The sequence below is a fragment of the Chaetura pelagica genome, unplaced genomic scaffold (assembly GCF_000747805.2).
Source record: "Chaetura pelagica isolate M959 unplaced genomic scaffold, ChaPel_1.0 scaffold10, whole genome shotgun sequence".
Taxonomy (NCBI): Eukaryota; Metazoa; Chordata; class Aves; order Apodiformes; family Apodidae; genus Chaetura; species Chaetura pelagica.
The window spans coordinates 1,040,029-1,050,431 of record NW_009952263.1 but is presented as its reverse complement, the minus strand read 5'-3'; the positions used below and the strand labels follow the sequence as shown (position 1 = coordinate 1,050,431).

General features: G+C 40.0%; 1 protein-coding gene across 1 annotated transcript in view; it reads right to left on the bottom strand.

Moving 5' to 3' along the window:
- Positions 1-4,605: 4,605 nt before the first annotated feature.
- EAF1 (ELL associated factor 1) overlaps positions 4,606-10,403 on the bottom strand; it is a 19,198-nt gene continuing 13,400 nt past the window's right edge. Inside the window, exons 5-6 of the mRNA XM_010007602.1 lie at positions 7,471-7,701; positions 4,606-5,217 (exon numbers count right to left, since the gene is read on the bottom strand). Of these exons, the coding sequence (XP_010005904.1) occupies positions 5,171-5,217; positions 7,471-7,701 (278 nt within the window). The 3' untranslated portion in view covers positions 4,606-5,170. The remainder of the gene's footprint in view (positions 5,218-7,470; positions 7,702-10,403) is intronic.

Below are 10,403 nucleotides of genomic sequence, written 5' to 3'. Positions count from 1 at the left end.
CCTTTTTCTGTAAATTCCTGCTGGATTTTGGCAGCAGAAAGCATCCATGTGTTAGGAATCATGGAATTCCAAAAGAAAGAAAGGAAGGGAGTGCAAACAGTGGGAATAGGAAGAAACAGCTGAACAGATACCTTTCAATTTATCTACACACCCTTCTTACATAAATGAGAGGTAGTTATCAGCTAACTAACTAACTACTAGGTCGTTAATAGGCTTATCTTTTGTGAACAGGGCTTGGGTTTACAAGATACATAACAATCAACTATTTTAAATTCACATCTGTCCCAACGATTCCCCAACAACATCACAGCTTCTGTTTTTAAGTCAGTCATCAGCAATTCTTGTTTTTCCTTTGATATTCCACGTACTTGCCTGCGTATAAGAAACTGTAAACAAGCAGGTAGATTCAACATCCTTCAGAGCTGAACCCAAGACCCTCCAAATTATCAGCAGAAGCCTTCATCCCATCGAGATGCCCACTGTTTGGCAGCTGCATTTTCCACAGGATCTCTGACTCAGCAGCTAGCAGGAAATGCATAGCACACTGAACAATGAAGCACGGGCAGTTACTGAAAACAAGTGTTCTCCATTACAAGTAATTCCAGACTGTATTTCTCTTAGTTTCCAAATAATTAAAAAAAAATAAAAATTTTTAAAAAGCATGGATTGTTGAAGTTAATTTTTTTCTTTAATTCAAATACATGGACTTTGAGGGAGGAAATGAAGACTACAAAGCTTTGCACAGTGGATTGCTTCTTTATACAGCTATGAACAGGCATACAGCTAGTCTATAATAAAGCAAACTGTGCAAATCAATTTAGGCACAGATTCTCGAAAATAGATGTACTACCCACAGCTCAGCTCTGAGCTATTCCAAGCAATGCTGGAGAAAATAAACATTTTCCTATCAGTCTGCCTGCTCCACAAAATCAGTTCAGCCGAGTCTTATGGCAAGAAGGGGATGCTTTGGTGGAACAAGAGAGGGTCCTGCTGTGGGCTTTTACAAACATGCGACTCCCATCAGGGGACTGGGACATGTAGTTCTCAGAGGTGACCATGCCTTGTTTTTTAGCTGGAGTGACTCAAGCCATGTCTGCTCATAGGACTGGTGAACCCTCAGGGGTGGAACAAGGGCAGAGGTGGGTGGAAGCTTCTGCACATGACTGGAATTTGAAACACCAGCTTGGGCGAAGCTGCAAAATTGTATTTTAGGGTGTCCTTCTTTGAACAAAACCTTATTAGTAACTACAGTTGAAATTAAGAACATTTAATTGAATCCATTTAAATAATTTTTGACTGTTACTCTAGAGGAATTCTAATTATGGGGAAAGTCATAAGCAGGCTGTGTTTGTTGCTGAAACTTCAAGCCAAGTCAAACTACTGAAAGGGATGAAGTCACTGAACAGAAGAAGCCAGCAGAACCCAAAGCTGTCTTGAACTGCTAACCTTGCCATAGCCAGCAGGCAGCTTTCCCATGAATGCAAATAAATATTTACTTAGTCTCAGTTCATTCAGATAATTACACTCCATGGGCATAGCTAATTCACATTTAAACTAAGTGACATATAAAAGATGTTCCTACTTTGTGTGGAAAAAGTAGCGTAAGGTGGCAAGATCTGGGAGTCCTAAAATCCTGCAGGATTAGAATCTACCAGGAATAATGAGTAATACTTTGTTCCATCACTAGGTTAAATCAAAACATATTTGAGTCAAGAGAGCCAATAGTATCTTGGGCTGTATTAAGAACAGTGTGGTCAGCAGGTTAAGGGAGGTTCTCCTCTCCCTCTATTCTGCCCTTGTAAGACCACATCTGGAGTACTGTGTCCAGTGCCGGGGTTCCCAGTTCAAAAGGGACAGGGATATACTGGAAAATATACATGGCTATGAGGATGACTAAGGGACTGGAACATCTGTCATACGAAGAAAGGCTAGGACACCTGGGGGTGTTTAGTCTTGAGAAGCGAAGACTAAGAGGAGACCTTATCAGTGTCTACAAGTATCTGAAGGGTGGATGTCAAGAATGGGCCAATCTCTTTTCAGTGGTGCCCTGTGATAGGACGAGGGGAAACAGCACCAAGTTACAACACAGGAAGTTCCACCTCAACATGAGGAAAAACTTCTTTACTGTGACTATGACAGATCACCAGAACAGGCTGCACAGGGAGGTTGCAGAGTCCCCTTCTTTGGAGAGTTTCAGGACCAGTCTGGACACATTCCTGTGTGATCTTCCATAGGTGTTCCTGCTGCAGCCGTGGGGTTGGACTTGATGATCTTCAGAGGTCCCTTCCAACCCCTACGATTCTATGATTCTGTGTGGTTCTATGATTCTGTTCCTCCAGCATGTTAATGATATTATGTCAACTGATAAAGAACTGTGTTCCTGCAAGCAACTTGAATTTCAATTTCCATCAAAACAAAACTTGCCACAAATCATAAGCAAATGAACAACCATCTAATGGGAATGGATAGACAACTTTTACTCTTTCTTAACGTATAAAACATAAAACTTTATGAGCCCAAATCAAAATGTCAGGCTGGCAATGGCTTTAAAACACACTCATGTATTTAAAAAAAAGCCATCCCTTCAGACCTTACAAGTTGCCTACTGAAGTCTCCACAGGGTTCACACCTTCACAAAACACTGTGAGAACTGTGGGAACAATTGAGATTCCAGAGAGCTTCCCTGGCAGGAGATGCCAGAGCCACTCAGGACACAGTGGCAGGGAAGGGATGGGCTGGTCACACATGTAGGGACTGTCCTGGTTATGCCCATGAAGGGGCTGAGGGCCACCACATTACTCACCAGCCCCATGGACAGGCAGATGCTGTAGTCTGGGTGTGGGATGTGCAGGTAAACAGCACACAAACAATAAGCTGGTCACTCTTGCTACAATACATCTCCAAGGGGCATGAAAGATACCTGGATATAGTTTAAGAGCTGTATGAAATTGTGTGAAAAAATGTTGATTCTGTTACCAACAGAGAAGAAATCTCTTAAGAAGGGATAGCAGTGAAAGATAACCTAGGGTATAAATAAAAAACAAAGTAGAAACTGATTATCTGAATAAAGCTTTTCCACTTGCTGATCTAAACCATAATCAAATTTGTGATTCAAATCAATGTAGCCTGGTGTTGTCTTATCCTCTTAAGTTTTATATATTTTATTTACACATAATTAGTAAACTTCCTATGATACGTCCTGGATTTTAGAATGCATGAATAGCCAGTGAATGATAAGCAATGAAAATGCTGCATTGCTGCTTCTCCATCTAAGTGCAAATACTGTCAACAGAACTCAGGAATAAGCTCCAGTAATGAGGAAATGGCATCAGAGAAATGTCTCCCTGCTTATTCAAATCTTAAGCTAGGGAAAAGTCAGAAGCAGTATTAGCATTAATTATACTGCCAGCTACCATGCAGATCTCCCACACCAAAGTGTAAAATCCAAAATTGGTACAAGCTTGTTAGAACAGAACACTTTCACTGTCAGAGAAGGAACAAGGAGAAAAAAAAAAAAAAAAAAAAGGAAAAAAGGAGAGCAATTTGTGGCTTTACATCAAGTATATTTCATAACTGTCTGTTAAAGTATGTACCCACATCATAAAACACTTTAAAAAAAACCAAGCATTTTTAAATGTATGTACAATAATGCAAAAATATGCCTAAATATGTATCTAATGCAAAAAAATAAACCATTTAATAAAATCTCCCTTCAAATGTCCCCTTGCTCTTCAACATCTTAAAAAAAGAAAGAACAAGCTCAGTAAACGAACAGGAGTTAAACATAAATTCACTGACTGACAACAGCAGTGCTAAGCAGACACTTGAGAATGGAGAGGCATCCAATTCAGCTTCCCATTCCTCTGGATTACGCCCCAACTACAGTGCCACTTGTCCTATGCCAGTTGAATTTTGGTTCTAAAAAGTCAGCGTGGTGTTTCAAGACGCTGCCTGTGGCACTCATTTTCCATGCAAGCAAAAAAAGTTAATGATAACCCAACTAAGCACCTTTTAAATCCCCTTAAACAGAGGTGAATTTCACCCTAGGCAAATATTTCATGTTCTGCATAATCCTGCCAAGCACAGAGATCCCGTCCAAAAACCAATATGAACTAATGTGTACTTGGACAACTGTGGTGGGAGAGTGACTTCTGCTGTTTCACAATTGTTTAGTCATCTCTTCTTTCTATATACTCTAGGAAACTGCAAACAGGGCTCTGGTCTTAACAGTTTCAGTAAGTCCAGTAACTTCTATTTGTGACGTTGCAATTTCACTAGTAATCAGGCTCCTAAGTATTTCCAAAGACTAGGTCTGAATGTCTGAGTTAAACAAGACACTTCAGTTACACAAGAAAATGCTAATCTGTTTCTTATTTAGATGTGTCGATGTATACCCTTTATCTTGCTAGAGTAACTACCCTCTGAGTACAACTGGCTGTATGTGAAATACAGCTCTTATTTGCAAAAGCAATCTGAAGAGGTTTCAGTATTGCTCCCTATAGGAAAGGTGGCAGGAATTGAAGCTCTGTTTAAAAAAACCTGCTTATAAGGCACTGGTGCAGCCAGGTTTGTGACGAGCATGGCTTTATGATTTATCTTTTCCAACTGTTTAAAAGTAAGTCAATTAAATCAGCCATAAATAGCAATAAAAATACATTTTAAAAGTCCCAAACCAAAGAAATCAAATTAGCATCGAAACTTAATTTATGACAGTCCCACTTCAGTGTACACATTAGCTCCTGCATGTCTTTTTAAATTCATTGTTGGCTCATATTCAGCCTATGTACAAAAGTTGCTCTTCCCCCCACCCCCACCCCCCAAGTCATGATGGGCTGAGTATCTTCTACAAACTAGAAATTTTTAGATGACATAATGAAGTTACACATTAAACTTACAGATCATGGACAGGAACATGAGAACATACATTGGCTTACCCACTGTACATATCTATTTAAAGCTTTAAAAGAATAAGAATATACACAAAATATACACCTAATTCACAAAGTAAAATAGCCCTCAGCATTGCTATTTTGTAGGGACTATGCATTTTCTCTACTAAAATTCCACACATGGAACTATCTGCACCGGCTCCTCTTCGTAAGCAACAGGATCACTTCAAGGCAAATTAGTTCTTCATGTATATGTAACAGAAACAGCAAAAGCTCAGCCTCTAGTCATCACTGTCACTTCCAGACTCACTCAACTGCAAGTCGTTTCCTATAGAAAACAAAAAACAACAAAACACAACAAGAGGGTAGGCATTAATTCACACTTCATGGCAATCAAACCAAAGAACAGTCTCATTTACGCTGAAAGATTTAAATAAAAATAACACAAAAACTTAATGCAACCATCAGCTGTCATTTAATGGAACTGCTCCCCATGCCCAAAAACATGAAAATCTGCGTGGGGCTGATACACAGCTGGATCCAGGCCAAACCAAGTGGCTTTGGCTTCACAGTCATCAAAGCTGCTCCCTGGTGGGAGAACAGGGCTCCTCGTGCTAGCAGCTGTGCCAAACTCCCGTATACAGTTCTGGGACAAAGCACTGAGGAATTCCCTGGCTTTCTCAGTCCTTTTACAATACATTTTCTTGTTTTAAGACCATTTGGGTCTCCTTATGTCAATAAGGCCTCCTTATGTCAATAAGCCAAAAGGAATGTTAAAGCCATTGCAACTCAAGGCTATCCACTGAACTAAGCTGACAGGTGCTGTGATGATGAAGGTTCCCCTCAAATGTGCCAAGGGAGATCAGACAAAAGAAAGCCAGGATATGGATCAGACCCTATTTGCAGAGCATGTGTGAATTGAAGTGAAGGGGATAAAAGGGGCAAGAATCATGCTTGTCTTATGATAACTGAACCTAGTTTTTCCAGCATTCTCCCATGGACCTGCCCTAAACACTGGTATAGCAGAGCAGCTATACCTTGGATTTCTTCATCTCCTGTTTTATCAAAAGAAAACTTGGGTTAAGGGTGACTTAAACTTGGGTGCAAACTGGAACATTAGAGGTTCCACAAAAACATCAGAAAAAACTTCTTTACTGTGAGTGACAGGGCACTGGAACAGGCTGCCCAGAGAGGCTGTGGAGTCTCCTTTACTGGAGACATTCAAAACCCACCTGGGCAAGTTCCTGTGTGATGTGCTCTAGGTGACCCTGCTCTGGCAGGGGGGTTGGACTAGATGATGTTTCGAGGTCCCTTCCAAACCCTAAGATTCTGTGATCCTGTGTGATTCTCCCCATGCATATATGGTCACCAGTATCTTGAGTCAAGGACAGATTAATCCTTGGCAAAAGAATTTTAAATTCAAAGACAAAAATCATTGAATGAAAGAAGGAACTACCCTACAAGTTCCAAAATTCTGGAGTCAGAGGATTCTTAACATTAAATAATCTATGCAAGTACTGTTGCTGTGGCCCAGGAGAAGCAGGGAAGAGGCAGCTCACAACCAGAAACAGGGAAATGGAATGAGAGTACTACTGACTTTGCTGAACTCTGGATTCCATTTAGGCATTCATTACTGACAGAAAGACTGACACACCTCTCTGGTTATCCAGTTGGCCTTTTTAAGTACTGTCTGTAAAATGTTCTTGTCTTCTCAAAGCTGGAAACCCTGCATTTATTTGTATTTATACTCCACCAGTTCCCTGTGTGAGTGCCAAGAGATGTACACAAACATGCCTTAGGAGGAATTAAGAACAATTTATGCTAAGTTCTAGTTTCTTGTAAATGCAATATTTTAACTCCACTGAGTTAGAATATACCTGATCTAGCATAAGGAAAGAGCAACACAGATACACACCATCTCCTCAGACAGAGTCTCATGAGACAAAACTATGCCTTAAAAATGTTTTTTTTTTTACACTTTTTAAACAGTGGGGTAAGTTTGTAGCAATTCAGTGCTTGCAAGCTATGATATTTTAACCAAATATATGGAACTTTAAATTTCCTTTGATATGTGATATTTGTGAAAATACAGCTGAGACTAACACACTATAGAGCAAATACTCTGACAAAGCAATACAGTTAATAATGAAGACCAGGGAGACTGTGCATTTATGACCACAGGACAGGCTTGTGTAATTCCTTTAGAGACCTTGAACTGACACTTTATGTCTAATCTGTGTTTTCACATTAAAATAATTCCCATTTTCTGGTGCACCAGACCCTCCTGCTGATGCTCCACTACCCACTCATTCTACCTCAAGGTCCGAATCAAGGCTCAGCATGGTCAATGGGGACCATTGCACAGATGCTCACAGGCTCTAGACCAAACTAAAGCAATCTCCACACCTTCAGAAAGGTCTCAGCCTTCTGTTCAAAAAACCTGCCCACATATTTCAGCTAGTACAACTCCGTGAGATTACTATTTGGCAAACCACACTTCATGGGAGTTAGCCTAACATGCTAAGAAAACAAGTGGGCTCAAGCAGCTTCCTGCAGTGATAAGACATAAGTCTTTACTTACGGAGTGTGTTCATGAGCTGATTGCTTCCTTGTGGCCTGCTGGTGCCGTTAGCAACAGCATTCCTGTTGTTATACTGCTGGTGTGGTGGCTGGGAAGGGGAAACATGTGCTGGCTCTTCCCCCTCACTGCTGGAGCTTTCATCTTCACTCCCAGATGAGCTTTCTGAATTCGATGAGCTGCTTCCACTGCTGCTGCTCATCTGCTCAATAATTTCAACCTCTGCTCTGAGCTCTGAAATAAAAGGACATTCATCTGGTTGAAAACACAAACAGGGCCCCATGGAATTTTGGAAAAGAATGTGAATATGCAATAGTTTTGTCAAGTGTAATTTATCATATCAAAATACCTTGCATGAAAGAGAGAGACAGGAAGGAAAAAACACAAAATTCTAAACACTTTTTTACTTAGTTGTTGTGGCCAAATTTAAAGGAGCAGCAGCATACTTTAGGATCACAAAACCTGCATTTCCATTATTATTACTTATATATTTTACACTGCTGAAAGCACTTCCTGCTTAATTATTTTTGGCAGGTTATATGCTCTACATACAAATTAAGTACGTTTCCTCATTGAGTTTTACAGGTCAACAGCCAGCCTATTTTTTAAAAGCATCTTAACATAAAGGAATCTAAATAGTTAGGTGTCACTGACATTTAGGCATTTGGAAAGCACAAAAGCAGGGTGAGGGCACAGGCATGTGATCACAACAGAAACTGCCTTCACTTCAGATAACATATGAAACTGCTCCAGTGCAAAGTCACACACAACTCGTTGCAAACAAACTTCAGAAGCAGATGGATGAGATAACCTTGCAGAGCAGCAGATGAGAATGGACTATAATATTCCCGTGTTGGGGAGTGGTAATGATACCCTGACCTGCTATAAAGCTTACAAGTAGCCAGGAAAATACAGAGAGTACTCTGAAACTGGGAAGTTACTTAAGTCAGACACACCCCACTTCAGGGTTTCCAGTGCAAAGAAACACTGGAATACCACAACAGCCGCATCAGCAACAGCTGGTGTTGGCTGAACAACTGGTTACTAAACAGCTATTAAGGTAAGTCACCCCAAATCATATTGTTAAATTTGTCGTAATTATGAGTGGCCTAAACACTATTAGAGGACAATTCTTTTGTATCCATTTACAAAGTCAAGTATCTAATGACTCATTTCACCCAAGCAGGTTTCCATGATAGAACAATATTCACAAATGTGTCAAGCACAGGACATAAAACACTCCACAGGGTTAGAACCCCACAGGGTTAGAACTCCAGTGCTTGCCCTGGAGAAGTCACAGGCTAAAGGGACAAGAATGAAACAAGAAGTTTGAACTCAATACAGTAGGTGAAGAGAAAATGAAGTGATGCAGTCTGATGAATAGTAAAGGAAGATTAGCCTGGGTAATTTTACATAGACTTAGACATTACTGTCAGTTTGAAAAATGAGGGTTTTCTTCTGGGGAGGCAGAAAACTAAGAGCCCTTAAAAAGAGTTTTGGTTATGATGAAAGAAAAAATGCCTTGGAAGAAATGGTAGTGGTCACTATGCTGACTAGAGACAGAGAAAGCAAAACGGCACCAGCATCACAAGCTTCAAGGACTGGGAAGTTAACGGTGTTATCAGTGACAGTGGTCACTGGTGTAAACTTGGTCTGAGCCCATCTTCTAGGCACCTTTGCCTCACAGGCCGTCAGCTTCCCCTCAGGTCTCTCTTGTCTCTTAATGACTCAAGCCCAGAATTCTAAACATCTCGTCTGAGCAGATGAGAAAAAAACTACTGTTTTCACTAACATTAGAGTGGCTGCTGCATTGTTCAGTCTGCCAGGCAAGAACTCCAGCAGGACCACAAAAGAAAAGCGTTCAAAATAGTCCTTTGTCACCATGTCAAAGATGTTGGCTAAGCCAATAATGAAACCCTTGCAGGAAAAACACATCTATTTTAAAATTGTCCAATTTTGTGTTTTCCTACTTGCCTGTTATGCTTAGTGCAGTTATAGGTACTGAAGGCTTGGCTAAACATTTCCTTGTGGTGCCTCCAATTAAAATTGTTTTTTGTATACGTGTACATGTGTGTTAAGCTGAACAATGACAAGTCAGAACCTTCCTAGATCTTTTTGCACTGTTAAGATGTTGATGCCTCATGTTGATGCACCGTTAAGGTTTAAAACATGACAAGAGTCAGGATGTGCAGCAGCTACTTTTAAGAAAGCTTTCCATTTAGTATAGTTTTGAACACTTGCTTTAATTGAGTCTACATCATCTGAAAAGGCTGACACTGCTAAGTGAACCTTACCTTTTGCTCATTTCATGTTACAACTGTAGGCTTTCTTTCAAGAAAACAAAACAGCTTGCTGTTTTATACTGGCAGCCAATGCAGCTTTTAAAGTAAAAAAAAAAATAAATCAGCCTTTCTCAACAGGGCTGTCTTCTGGATATGTTCAGTATCAATGCCCTAATTTCTTTCCATAATCATATCTAAGAGTTCTTGTTTCTTCTAAATTCAGAATAAATGTGGAATTTTTAACTAAAGCCCTAACCTTGGGCTGCAGAATACCAAGGACTTTTGAAAATAATTCAGCTCTAGGGAGGATAAGGTTCTATGCCCATCACAGAATGCTCACTGTTCATAATGGTATGCAAGGTGGAGAAAAAAAAAATCAACTTGATATTGGCACTTTTAGTATGTGAAAACTGCAGCTAGGATAGGCAGTATTTGAAACTGAAGTACAAAAAACTTGATTGAGGTGTTCTTTAGAGACAAACAGCACTATGGTATAACCCTTACAGACTACAGCTACATTCTAAGTCAACAAGATCAAGTCAAATTTTCATGCACTTGAATTTACAGTCTCCAAACCAGAAATACGTTTCTGTGGTGGTTTTTTTTTCAAGTATGGCATGCTGCAATTATGTCAATGTTATTAAAAACATTCCT